At 45.7% G+C, this 13,838-nt stretch overlaps 1 protein-coding gene across 1 annotated transcript; it reads right to left on the bottom strand.

Moving 5' to 3' along the window:
* Positions 1 to 490: 490 nt before the first annotated feature.
* prkn (parkin RBR E3 ubiquitin protein ligase) lies at positions 491 to 13,548 on the bottom strand. Its single transcript, XM_085799268.1, has 11 exons — positions 13,453 to 13,548; positions 11,706 to 11,869; positions 9,592 to 9,859; positions 7,983 to 8,095; positions 7,455 to 7,538; positions 7,149 to 7,264; positions 5,308 to 5,444; positions 4,834 to 4,895; positions 4,523 to 4,759; positions 2,363 to 2,480; positions 491 to 600 (listed from the first exon to the last, which is right to left on the bottom strand). The coding sequence occupies exons 1-11, from the start codon at positions 13,457 to 13,459 to the stop codon at positions 497 to 499; spliced, it is 1,410 nt and encodes a 469-aa protein (XP_085655394.1). The 5' UTR covers positions 13,460 to 13,548; the 3' UTR covers positions 491 to 496.
* Between the last annotated feature and the right edge of the window lie 290 nt (positions 13,549 to 13,838).

Here is a 13,838-nt window from a genome sequence, read left to right as displayed (position 1 = left end):
GTTTGTAGCAGAAGCTTCTCTTTCTAGGCCGTCCAATTTGGACGGACCAGGAAGAGGAGCTTCGAGAAGCTTCCACTACAAAACAAACTTGAAATATAGACTTATTTAATTTTTTCGGGACAATTTCGCATTTCGGGGCTTCAATACAAGACGGACATTACATACGAGCAGCATGGAGGTATTTGGATGTTTTTTGGTGTGTCTTTTTGTTACGAAGACAGTTGGTATCCATTTGCAACCGTCATATGGACATGCACTGCTACGCCGAGACCCCCTGTAACTCAGAGAAGCCAATCAATTTTGGGTGAACTATCCCTTTAAATTCACATTTGGCTGTAGGAGAGTTTGTGATGTGAAACAAAAGAGCTGGTCTGAAGTCAGTTCATTCACATGGATCATCCAGGTCCAGATCTGAGGTCAGCGGGCAGCGACGGGTGAGGTGAGGTGGGCGGAGCTCTGACTCTGACTCCACCAGGTGTTGTTGTGTTGTTGTTGTTTATCCGAACCAGTGGTTTCCCATACACTCCCTGTTCCAGGGAACGCCACAGAGCCAGCACCACTCGGCCTGGCACCTCGTACACTGCATGTGCATGCAGCCGCCTGCAGGGGGAGACAACAACAACAACAACAACAACATCATCACTCACTCACGGTGTTTCACCGCCAGCAAACCAGTTCATCTGAAACAGGTTTAAACCAGTTAAACTAAAACAGACTTAAACCAGTTAAACTAAAACAGGCTAAAACAAATTAATCTGAAACAGGCTTAAACCAGGTTATCTAAAATAGATTTAAAGCGGTTTAGTTTAAACAGACTTAAACCAGTCCATCTGAAACAGGTTTAAAACAGATTATCTGAAATAGACTTAACATGGTTTATTTTAAACAGGCTTAAACCAGGTCATCTAAAACAGGCTAAAACAAGTTAGACTTAAACCGCTTAATCTAAAATTTGCGATTAACTTCAGTTTTAGGTATTAGATAAACCAGTTTATCTAATACAGACTTAAACCAGTTAATCTAATGAAGACTTAACCATTTCATCTAAAACTGATTTAAACCAGTTTATCTACGTAATACGGATTTCAACCAAATAATATAAAACAGATTTAAACCAGTTTATCTAGTTAAACCAGTTAATCTAAAGTAGATTTAAACCAGTTAATCTAAAACAGACTTGAACCAGTTCATCTAATACAGATTTAAACCAGTTCATCTAAAACAGACTTAAACCAGTTAATCTAAAACAGGTTTAAACCAGTATATCTAATACAGATTTAAACCAGTTAATCTAAAACAGACTTAAACCAGTTTATCTAAAACAGATTTAAAACAGTTTATCTGAAACAGACTTAACCCAGTTTAGTTTAAACAGGCTTAAACCAGGTCATCTAAAACAGGCTAAAACAAGTTAATCTAAAATTTGCGATTAACTTGAGTTTTAGGTATTAGATAAACCAGTTTATCTAGATAAACCAGTTTATCTAATACAGACTTAAACCAGTTAATCTAAAACAGATTTAAACCAAATAATCTAAAATAGACTTAACCCAGTTTATTTTAAACAGACTTAAACCAGTTCATCTAAAACAGGTTTAAACCAGACAGTTAAGATAAAACAGACTTGGGCCCTAAACCAGTTAATCTAAAATTTGCGATTAACCTGAAGTTTAGGTATTAGTTAAACCAGTTTATCTAATACAGACTTAAAGCAGAAGTAAGTGATATATTTGTGTTAATATAAGTCTTAAATAGTTATATCTTCCGACAGCAATCACTTACATAGAGTGTTTGGTCTGAAACACGGGTCTGTCAGTCACTCTGCTCTGCTCTGAGCCGAGGAGAAAACATTTATCGTATCCTACAGTTTTTATCCAATGAGGAGAGAGAACGGCATGCAGGGCTGTGTGTGCAGCCAAGGGACGCCGTGAATGTGGCGACGTAGGGACGAGGACTGTTATGGTGCGTTCAAGGAAACTCGTATTTTTCCGACCTGTGAAGTGGTACCAGTTCGATCTGGTACGAGTTCACCGGTCGGAAGTTACGAGTGGCCGTTATAGTGACTTTCACAGGTAAAACAGGTCGGAAAAACACGAGTGGGTTGCCTGGAACGCTACAAAGTCGTAAGTTGTGACTTGAAGCTGTAATTTACGATTTCAAAAGCCGGCCTGGAACGCAGCATTAGCGAAAACGACCGGACCACTTACTTCTGCTTTAAACTACTTAATCTAAAATCTGTTTTAGATGAACTGGTCAAGTCTTCTTTAGATGAACTGGATTACATCTTTACGATTTAAACCAGTTTATCTAATACAGACTTAAACCAAATAATGTAAAACAGACTTAAACCAGAGTGATTTACCGTTTCTCTCCACAGGAACTGAACACTGAGGGCAGCGTTTAGTCGACTCCTGGATGAGGAGCTGAGACGCCTGATCCCACCTCCCTCTGAGAGACGCCTCCTCCTCCACCACAAAACCCTGAGGAGGAGGAGAGGAGGAGGAGGAGGAGGAGGAGGAGGAGGAGGAGGAGGAGAGAAAAGGAGGAGGAGGAGGAGGAGGAGGAGGAGGAGAGGAGGAGGAGGAGGAGGAGGAGGAGGAGGAGGAGGAGAGAGGAGGAGGAGGAGGAGAGAGGAGGAGGAGAGAGGAGGAGGAGGAGGAGGAGAGAGGAGGAGGAGAGAGGAGGAGGAGGAGGAGGAGGAGGAGGAGAGAGGAGGAGGAGGAGGAGGAGGAGAGAGGAGGAGGAGGAGAGAGGAGGAGGAGGAGGAGGAGAGAGGAGGAGGATTACTATCTGCGTGTTTGACTGTTTGTTGTGATTTACATCAATAAAGTTTTTATACATTGAGTCTTGATTCTGCGCTGTGATTGGTCGGCTCCATAGATATATACACGTAGATGCCGCCTCTGAAACGGATCGTCACCGCCGCCGCCGCCATCTTGGGGGGGAGGTGAATGGGTTTTGTTATGTTTTGTTTTACCTCGTACTGCCGTTCGTGACATGCATGACGTCATCTATGGTTTTTACCATAGGAACTCCCTCCCAAGATGGCGGCCGCGACGACATTCCTGACAAGCCCGAATGCGGCATCTAACGTGTATATACTGTATCTATAGACCAGAGTGGCATTTTTATGCAAATGAGAATGACTGATGCATCCTGGGTAATTTAGGGGCAGCACCCGGCATTTTTAAATTGCACTCAGTGGCTTTTTGTGTTTTGATTGAGCGTAAACTAACTAACTAACAATCAATTTGAATGTTTTATTTTGTGTTTCTTTTGTAGCACTATGTCTCATAATTATTTTGACACCCTCTTTGAAACCCACCGTTCACGCTATCTTGAAAAATTACAATGAATGAATCTAGCGGTATGCTCCTTTAGCCTCCCACAGTGATCAATGACTCCACACAGTGGCCAGAAATGTCTGACCCAGACATCTACACGGATTTGGTGGAATCACCGGGGAGGTTTTGGCTCAGTGTTGTCTGTAAACAGCCTGTTAATAGACAACTTTTTGTTAGTTAGTTAGTTTGTCAATAAGCCAGTTAGGCTGAACTTTTCAATGGAGGGATGCCGGGCGCTGCCCCTAAATTACCCAGGATGCATCAGTCATTCTCATTTGCATAAAGATGCCGCTCTGGCCTATGGTTTTTACCATAGGAACTCCCCCTCAAGATGGCGGCTGCGACGACATTCCTGACAAGCCCGAATGCGGCTGTCAGTGCCCGATCCGTACCCAGAACACGATCCGTTCCAGACTTCTGCGCATGCGCCGTTTTACGGCATTAGCTTCAAAGCTATGCTAACTGCTAAAAGTCCGCCGTAGCGTTGTTAAAACGTCACTTTATTAATTTTAAATATTTTTTCATGCGAGAAAGTCACAGTCTAGAGTCCTAATCTGTGGTCAGTTTATCCAACCGATGTCTGTTTGGAAGTTTGCTCCGAGGTTTTGGGAGAAGTGCAGAGCTAGCTGGGAGCAGAGCTGGGAGCATAGCTGGGAGTAGCCACCGGGAGCTAACGTTAGCTCGCTGCTCGGCTCATCTCAGAGGCAGCAGCCGGCCGGCTGAGGTGATCGACCGGTCACTCAGACGTCGTCACGCCGGTGGAGAAAGCGAGCAGATTAATTTATGGTCTCATTGATTAGTTTGTGTAAATGAAAAGTGTGTGCTGGTCAGAGGAGCAGTGCTGACTTGCTGCTGTCTGTATGTGCAGAAATCACCACATTTACATCAATAAATAAATGTTTTACAATTAACTGATCGGTCTACATTACATTTAATTTAATCAGAAATAGAACAGAGGGGAATTCGTTGCGACGTGTTTGTGTTTTTCCTCATAGAACGTCTCTGTTTTCATCCATATCCGCGGTGTCTGCCGTAAACTAAAAGAAGGGGGAAGTGCGCATGTGCGTGCGCATGCGCAGAAGCGTCCTGGAACGGATCGTGTTCCGGGTACGGATCGGGCACTGACAGCGGCATCTACGTGTACATATCTATGCTGTGCTGTGATTGGTCGGCTGTACCTCTGAGAGTTCTCCGATGCGCTCGGCCGGCTGCGTCTGACACGCCCCCTGGTGGTAGCTCTCTCTACAGTCTCTACAGAAGACGAAGCCGCAGCCGATCCGCCGGTCGCACTCCACCCGCCGGCCGCCGCCGTCGTCGGGGGGGACGAGCCCCGCGCCGCAGCCCGGCGACGGACACATCAGTCCTCCAATCGCCAGCAGGCATTCCTCCGCCGCGTACTGCAGGTAGCGGCCGTACTGACGGAGAGAGAGAGAGAGAGTCAGGGGGGATTCTGGGTAAAATGAGAGACGAGACAGAAACACTCACTCACCTGTTCGTCGCCAAGGATACGGAAATGATGCGGCTCCTTAATCAGAGAGTCTTCACAGCCGACTGCACAGACAGATGCATTATTTCGGCTCTCATTAAGAACTGATTAATGGAAACAGGAGAGGAGGAGGAGGAAGAGGAGGAGAGGGAGAGGAGAGGAGAGGAGAGGAGAGGAGAGGAGAGGAGAGGAGAGGAGAGGAAGAAGAAGGAGGAGAGGAGGAGGAAAGGAGAGAGGAGGGGCAGGAGGAGAGGAGAGGAGAGGAGAGGAGAGGAGAGGAGAGGAGAGGAGAGGAGGAGGAGGAGGAGAGAAGAGAGGAGGAGGAGGAGAGGAGAGGAGAGGAGGAGGAGGAGGAGGAGGAGGAGAGAAGAGAGGAGGAGGAGGAGAGGGGAGATGAAGGGGAGGAGGAAAGGAGAGGACGAGAGGGGAAAGGAGAGGAGGAGGAAGAGAGAGGAGAGGAGAGGAAACAGGAAGTACCGGCGCAGGGCAGCGAGTAACCCACGGCGACGTCTTGAACAAACTGTCGTTCGTTGAGTCGAGTCTGACAGAAGCGACGGAAACAGTCGAGACAGATCACATGACGCTCCGAGCACTGGAAGACCAGGACGACGTCCCTGACGACGGGAAGGAGGAGAGGAGAGGAGGAGAGGAGGAGAGGAGGAGAGGAGGAGAGGACGATGTCACACCTGTCTGTATGTGATACTCAGGAATACTCAGTGTATCCACTGAAAATACTTAAATACTTCAGTATACCCAGTACAACAAAACTCTAAAGTAAATGTCAGTGGTTCTCAAAGTGGGAGGGTTGACAGCGTACCCAACTTTTTCTTGAAATTTTACCACTTTTCCTAGAATTTTGTATTATTGTTTGTCCCCCCTTTTTTGAGAAATTTTACCACATTATTCTATAATTTAAACTTTTTTTTTTTTTTTTTACAATTTTTTCTAGAATTCTTTAGAGAAATTTTACCAATTTCTTTTCAATTTTTCTTTTTCTACTTTTTACTATTTTTTTAAAGAAATTTTTACTCATTTTGTATTATTGTTTGCCCCCCCTTTTTTGAGAAATTTTACCACATTTTTCTAGAATTCTTGTAATGTAGTAATTTTACCAGTTTCTTCCCAATTTAAAAAAAAAAAACTTTTTACTATTTACTATATACTTTCACCACTTTTTTAAAATTATTGTTTGACTTTTTATTTATTTATTATTTTACCACTTTACCTAGAATTTCTTCCTTTTACCAGTTTCTGCTTAATTTTTCTGTTCTACATTTTACATTTTTTGTAAGAAATTTTACCAATTTTTGTCAATGGTTCTCAAAGTGGGAGGGCTGACAGCGTCCCCAACTTTTTCTTGAAATTTTACCACTTTTCCTAGAATTTCTTTGAGAAATTTTACCAGTTTCTTTTCAATCTTTCTTTTTCTACTTTTTACTATTTTTTTTAAAGAAATTGTACCCATTTTGTATTATTTTTTGCACCCCTTTTTTGAGAAATTTTACCACATTTTTCTATAATTTAAACATTTTTTTAACCATTTTTTCTAGAATTCTTTTGAGAAATTTTACCAGTTTCTTCTCAATTTTTCTGTTCTACTTTTTACTATTTTTTTTAAATTTTTTTTTACCCATTTTGTATTATTGTTTGTCCCCCCCCCTTTTTGAGAATTTTTACCACATTTTTCTACAATTTTTTAAAGAAATTGTACCACTTTTTCTAGAATTCTTGAGTAATTTTACCAGTTTCTTCTCAATTAAAAAAAAAAACTTTTACTATTTACTACCGGTATATTTACTTTTACCACTTTTTTTTTATTATTGTTTGATTTTTTTTTTTTTTTTTTACCACTTTTCCTAGAAATTTTTGATAAATTTTACCAGTTTCTTCTAAAAAATTTTTAACTTTTTTTTTTTTTTTTTTAGAAATGTTACCATTTCTTCTGAGAAATTTTACCAGATTGAAAAAAAAAAAATTACCACTTTTTTCTAAAAAAATTTAAACTTTTTTGTTTATTTTTTTGTGAGAATTTTTGCCACTATTTTCTAGAAATTGTACCACTTTTTTTCCAGATATGTATCTATAATCTACGCCAAATTTAAACGTACATTGATTGTTTGTGTATTTCTGGTGTTCGTGGTCTAATTTGTGTCAATTTTAGGGTCCTTGATATAAAAAAGTTTGAGAACCACCGGTCTAAGTAGTTTACCCACAACAAAACATTAGACTACACTACTGGTTACATGTGTGTGTGTTACTGTACATGTGTGTGTGTGTGTGTGTGTGTGTGTGTGTGTGTGTGTGTGTGTGTGTGTTACATGACGTCGGTGCAGGCGATGCAGGGAACGTCTCGGGTGTTGGTCATGACGAGGTCCAGCGCCACGGAGAGGTCGTCGTCCGAGGTCGGATGGGTCGCACACTTCATGAAGAACTCCTACACACACACACACACACACAGTAACACACACAGTAACACACACACACACACACACACACACACAGTAACACACACACACACACACACACACACACACACACACACACACACACACATTTCATTGATCATTTGATTCTTAAAAGAGTCAGAAACTGATCATTCATCATCATCCATTCTAAACTCTTACCGCTTCGTTGCCCTGACAACCGTCTGATTGACAAACGCCATGGATACGACCCGGGAGGAGGACGTCATCCCAACAGGACGGACCCTGGAGAGGAGGAGGAGGAGGAGGAGGAGGAGGAGGAGGAGGAGGAGAGGAGAGGAGGAGGAGGAGGAGGAGGAGGAGGAGAGGAGAGGAGGAGGAGGAGAGGAGAGGAGGAGAGGAGAGGAGGAGGAGGAGGAGGAGGAGAGGAGAGGAGGAGGAGAGAGGAGGAGAGAAGGAGGAAGAGGAGAAGAGAGAGGAGAGGAGGAGGAGGTGGAAAAGGGGGAGGAGAGGAGAAGAGATGGAGGAGGAGATAGGAGGAGAAATGAGAGAGGAGAGGAGGAAGAGGAATACAACAAAGTCATTACAGGCTCTTACAAGATGAAGTATTTCACAGTATGAATAATAATCATACTATAAAATAAATAATAATACTGCGTTAGTAGTAATAGTAGTATTGGTTAGTAGTAGTAGTAGTATTAGTTAGTAGTAGTATTACTACTCTCTCACCCTGCTGAGCGTCAGCGTCGTCTGTTTGCAGCTCCTGCAGCGGACGCGTAGTTTCCCTGGTTGGACGGAGCTGCAGCTTTTACAGTACACAAAGAAAGTACTGGTACGCACACCTGTACACACAGGTACACATACGTAGTTAGAGTACTAGTACTGATATACTACATATGTACAACTGAGTATTAGGGCCACATTGAGAAAAACAAAACAAAACACAGACACAGAGAATAAAGTCAAAAAATTTACTAGAATAAAGTCGTAAATTTACTAGAATAAAGTTGTAAATTTACTAGAATAAAGTCGTAAATTTACTAGAATAAAGTTGTAAATTTACTAGAATAAAGTCGTAAATTTACGAGAATAAAGTCATAAATTTACTAGAATAAAGTTGTAAATTTACGAGAATAAAGTCGTAAATTTACTAGAATAAAGTTGTAAATTTACTAGAATAAAGTCGTAAATTTACTAGAATAAAGTCGTAAATTTACGAGAATAAAGTCGTAAATTTACTAGAATAAAGTCATAAATTTACTAGAATAAAGTTGTAAATTTACTAGAATAAAGTCGTAAATTTACTAGAATAAAGTTGTAAATTTACTAGAATAAAGTCGTAAATTTACTAGAATAAAGTCGTAAATTTACGAGAATAAAGTCGTAAATTTACTAGAATAAAGTTGTAAATTTACGAGAATAAAGTTGTAAATTTCCTACGAGAAAAAAGTCATACATTACGAGAATAAAGTCGGAAATTTACGACTTTATTCTATTTTATGTTATTTCATTCTGTTCTTATTATGCTTTTTATTTCAGTATGTATATGTATGTGCCTATATATGGGTGTACGTGAGATAAAGATTATTGATAATATATTAGAATAAATCCAGCTAAATTAATTTATTGTGGAGATTATAATGACAAGGAAGCTAAATAGTTAATTTATGAATAAGGGGTGGGAAAAAATCCAATCATTATGTATTATTTTCTTTTTTACATGTCCAAAATAAACTACTACTAACTAATAATATTTTATTTATCTATGTGTATCTCACTTCACACTAAAAAATGTTGGGTTATTTCTGTAACCCAATTTCTGAGTTATTGGTGTTGAGTTAAATTTTTGGGTTGTTTTTCCAGAGTTTAACCCATTTTCAGGGTTATAGGGCTATGAATTTAACCCAATTCCTGGGTTGTGCAAGTAATCGGGTTATTTTTCAGTAAGTAACCCATTTGTTGGGTTGGGTTGGGTAATTCTGTGACTTAACCGGCCGGTTCATTTGAAGAATGCTGTCCGCGCACTACAACATTGGGTTATTTTTAACCCAACTATTGGGTCGAGCAAGTGCTTTATACACGACCCAATAGTTGGGTTAAAAATAACCCAATGTTGTAGTTAGCATAACCCAACTCTTGGGTTGAATATTCAACCCAAAAGTTGGGTCAAAAAGATTAACCCAACCTGTTGGGTTAAAATAACCCAAAAAAGGGGTTCGTCCTTATTTGAACCAGCAGTTGGGTTAAAATTCTGTTAATTTTTAACCCAACTGTTTTTAGTGAGTTTGTGTTGATTTGTAACAATAAAGTTATTTTGAATGTGAATCTGAACACCGACCTCTCAGAGCTGCTCCCTGCTCCTCCTCTGCTCCTCCTCCCTCCAGGATGACGGCCAGGCCGGCGGAGGTGGAGAGGAGGCGCGAGGAGCTGAGGTCCAGCCGGGTCAGGGAGTCACGCTCCTCCTCCTCCTCCTTCTCCTCCTCCTCTTCACCTCCTCCTCCCCCCCTTCGAGACAGACGCTCCTGCAGGAGGAGCAGCCGGGAGGAGGAGGAGCCTGAAGGAGGGAGGACGACATGGACGGTGCTCTGCTCCGGGAGGTCACAGCCCTGAGGAGGAGGTGGAGGAGGAGGAGAGGAGGAGGAGAGGAGGAGGAGGAGGAGGAGAGGACAAGGAGGAGAGGAGGAGGAGAAATAGAGGAGGAGGAGGAGAGGGGGAAGAGGAGGAGGAGGAGAGGAGGAAGAGGAGGAGAGGACAAGGAGGAGAGGAGAAGGAGAAATAGAGGAGGAGGAGGAGAGACGAGGAGGAGAGGGGGAAGAGGAGGAGGAGGAGAGGAGAGAAGAGAAGAAAAGAGGAGGAGAGGAGAGGAGAGGAGGAGAGGGGGAAGAGGAGGAGGAGGAGAGAAGAGAAGAGAAGAGAGGAGAGGAGGGAAGAGGAGAGAAGGGAAGAAGAGAGGAGGAAAGAGGAGAGGAGAGGAGAGGAGAGGAGAGGAGAGGAGAGGAGGAGAGGGGGAAGAGGAGGAGGAGGAGAGAAGAGAAGAGAAGAGAAGAGAAGAGAAGAGAAGAGAAGAGAAGAGAAGAGGAGGAGAGGAGAGGAGAGGAGAGGAGAGGAGAGGAGAGGAGAGGAGAGGGGAGGAGAGGAGAGATTTTGATTTTTACAACCACACTTTATTTACCAATCACAGGACATTATCAGCTGTTCCTTCTACCCAACTACAGACTTCTCTATTTATTTAAAACCCACACCATAAACACACATACATACTGCACATACACACAAACAACCCCAAACCAATCAATCAATCAATAAATAGATAAATAGATACTCTGAGAAGAGAAGGAGGAGAGGAAGGAAAGGGAGTTAAGAGAAGTTGAGATCCTGCATCTTGAGCTCCTCCTCCTCCTCTCCTCTTCCTCCTCCTCTCTCCTCTCCTCCTCTCCTCTCCTCTTCCTCCTCCTCTCCTCTTCCTCCTCTCCTCCCTCACTCCCTCCTCTCCTCTGCTCCTCCTCCTCTCCTCCCTCACTCCCTCCTCTCCTCCTCCTCTCCCTCCTCTCCTCATCTCTTCCCCCTTCTCTTCCTCCTCCTCCTCCTCCTCTCCCCCTCCTCTCCTCCCCTCTCCCTCCTCCTCCTCTCCCCCTCCTCTCCTCCCCTCTCCCTCCTCCTCCTCTCCTCCTTTGACTCCTACCTCCCTCCTCCATTCCCTGTCTCCTCCTCCTCCTCTCCGCTCCTCCTCCGCCTTCACTCTTCCCCCTCCTCTCTTCTTCCTCCTCTCCTCTCCTCCTCCCCCTCCTCCTCCTCCTCCTCTCCTCCTCCTCTCCTCCTCCTCCTCCTCTCCTCCTCCTCTCTCCTCCCCCTCCTCCTCCCCTCTTCCTCCTCTCCTCCTCCTCTCCTCCTCCTCCTCCTCCTCTCCTCCTCCTCCCCTCTTCCTCCTCCTCTCCTCCTCCTCTCTCCTCCCCCTCCTCCTCCTCCTCTCTCCTCCTCCTCCTCCTCTCCTCTCCTCTCCTCCTCCTCCTCCTCCTCTCCTCCTCCTCTCCTCTCCTCTCCTCTCATCCTCCTCTTCCTCTCCTCTCCCTCTCCTCCCCTCCTCTCCTCCTCCTCCTCTTCCTCCTCCTCTCCTCCTCCTCCCCTCTCCTCCTCTCATCCTCCTCCTCCTCTTCCTTTTCTCTTCCTCCTCCTCTCCTGCTCCTCCTCTCCTCCCCATCCTCCCTCCTCCTCCCCTCTCCTTCCTCCTCCTCTCCTCTCCTCTCCTCTCCTCTCCTCTCCTCTCCTCTCCTCTCCTCCTCTCCTCTCCTCTCCTCTCCTCCTCTCCTCCTCTCCTCCTCCTCCCTCCTCCTCCTCCTCTCCTCCTCTCCTCCTCTTCCTCTCCTCTGCTCCTCCTCCTCCTCCTCCTCTCCCCTCCTCCTCCTCCTCCTCTCCCCTCCCCCTCCTCCTCCTCCTCCTCCTCCTCCTCCTCACCTGCAGGGTGGAGGAGCTCTGCAGCTCCCTCCCAGCGAACAGCACCCTCAGCTCCTCCGGCCGGACGCCCTGCTGACTCCCCACCACCTCCTTCAGCCGCGCCACGCTCTCCTCCTCCTGCAGCTCCACGGCAACGCCGGGGCCAAGGTTGTACCGCACATAGACTAGGGGAGGAGGAGGAGGAGGAGGAGGAGAGGAGAGGAGAGGAGGAGGAGGAGGAGGAGGAGGAGGAGCAGAGGAGGAGGAGGAGGAGGAGGAGAGGAAGAGAGAGGAGAGGAGGAGAGAGGAGAGGAGGAGGGGGAGAGGAGAGGAGGAGGAGGAGGAGGAGGAGGAGGAGGAGAGGAGGAGGAGGAGGAGGAGGAGGAGAGGAAGAGAGAGGAGAGGAGGAGAGAGGAGAGGAGGAGGAGGAGGGGGAGAGGAGAGGAGGAGGAGGAGAGGAGGAGAGAGGAGAGGAGGAGAGAGGAGAGGAGGAGAAGAGGAGGAGAGGAGGAGAGGAGAGGAGGAGGAGGAGGAGGGGGAGAGGAGAGGAGAGGAGAGGAGGAGGAGAGAGGAGAGGAGGAGAGAGGAGAGGAGGAGAAGAGGAGGAGAGGAGGAGAGGAGAGGAGGAGGAGGAGGAGGAGGAGAGGAGAGGAGAGGAGAGGAGGAGAGATGGAGAGGAGGAGGAGGAGGAGGAGGAGGAGAGGAGGAGGAGGAGAGGGGAGGAGGAGGAGGAGAGGAGAGGAGAGGAGGAGGAGGAGGGAGAGAGGAGGAGGGAGGAGAGGAGGAGGAGAGGAGGAGGAGGAGGAGGAGAGGAGGAGGAGGAGAGGAGGAGGAGGAGGAGGAGAGGAGAGGAGAGGAGGAGGAGGAGGGAGAGAGGAGGAGGAGAGGAGGAGAGGAGGAGAGAGGAGAGGGAGAAAATGGGGTGAGGAGGAAGAGGAGGAGGGGGGAAGAGAGGAGGAAGAGGAGAGGAGGAGGAGGAAGAGGAGGAGGAGGGAGTGAGGTAGGAGAGGAGGAGGAGGAGGAGAGGAGGAAGTGAGGGAGGAGAGGAGGAGGAGGAGAGGAAGAAGGGGAGAGGAGGAGAAAGAGAAGAGGAGGAGAGGAGGGGGAAGGGAGAAGGAAAAGGAGAAGAGGAGGAAGAGGGAAGGAAGAGGAGGAGGAGGAGGAGAGGAGGGAGTGAGGGAGGAGGAGGAGGAGGAGGAAAGGAGGAGGAGGAGGAGGAGAGGAGGAAGAGAAGGGGAGGAGAGGAGAGGAGGAGGAGAGGAGGAGGAGAAGAGGAGAGGAGGAGGAAGAGAGAAGGTTAGGAGGAGGAGAAAAGGAGGAGGAGGAGAAGGAGGAGGAAAAGAGGAGGAAGAAGGGGAGGAAGAGGAGGAGAGAAGGAAGAGGGGGAGATATATAATTGAGTTAGTAACTGACTACATTATCAAAGTAACTGATTACCAGGAAAACTAGCCAATGCGTTACTAGTAAAATACTCAAATATGTCAAACAACTTGGACTCGCCCCTCTAACCTGCAGTTTAACGGCGTTACAACGGGGGAAACAGTAACTTCTTTGATTACTCGTTACCGAAGAAAGTCGTTACTCTCATCACTGTTCATGTTAACTCCAGACAGACACGACACGTGAACAGCAGCAGTGCAAAGTAACCAAGTACTTTTACTATACTACTCAGATACTCTCTACTCTACTCAGTACTTTTACTGCTGACACGTTACCTAGTTACTCACAGCTGAGAGTATTTGTGTCTTTTATCTGTGCCTTAACTCACCGATCATCCGTCACTTCGTCCTTCAGTCTCAGCTGCTCTGTGTGTTTACAGTCGGCGCGCCGCGGTGCACTCTGGGAACTGGAGTCGCGCCGCTCGAACACTACCACAGCCATGGATAAAGATGCGCTGCGGAACAGAACTACACCGCGGTCGCGCCGAGATGACGTAACGCAGCGGTACCGGAAGTGGAGATTTTCATGAATTTTAATAAACTTGTTTTTTTCCCCCCTTCTTCTTTTTCTTCGTCTTCTTCTCCTTCTTTGTGTGTTTGTGTGTGTTTGTGTATTTATATTTTATTTTTTTCTTCCCGAGCCGCAGCTTGAAGAACCACAACATTCTCGGGTCCACTCGGATATATATTTATATTTATATATATATTTTATTTA

Source organism: Trachurus japonicus, chromosome 15 (genome assembly GCF_045865225.1).
Source record: "Trachurus japonicus isolate A0001 chromosome 15, Traja_1.0".
NCBI lineage: Eukaryota > Metazoa > Chordata > Actinopteri > Carangiformes > Carangidae > Trachurus > Trachurus japonicus.
Note: the sequence above shows the minus strand (reverse complement) of the source record. Positions and strands in the feature narration are given on the sequence as shown.

Coding starts and splice junctions, on each gene's coding strand:
- prkn (XM_085799268.1), bottom strand. Junction 7,265..7,454: donor GTTGTCAGGGCAACGAAGCG/GTAAGAGTTTAG, acceptor GTGTGTGTGTAG/GAGTTCTTCATGAAGTGTGC. Junction 4,760..4,833: donor GTATCCTTGGCGACGAACAG/GTGAGTGAGTGT, acceptor TCTCTCCGTCAG/TACGGCCGCTACCTGCAGTA.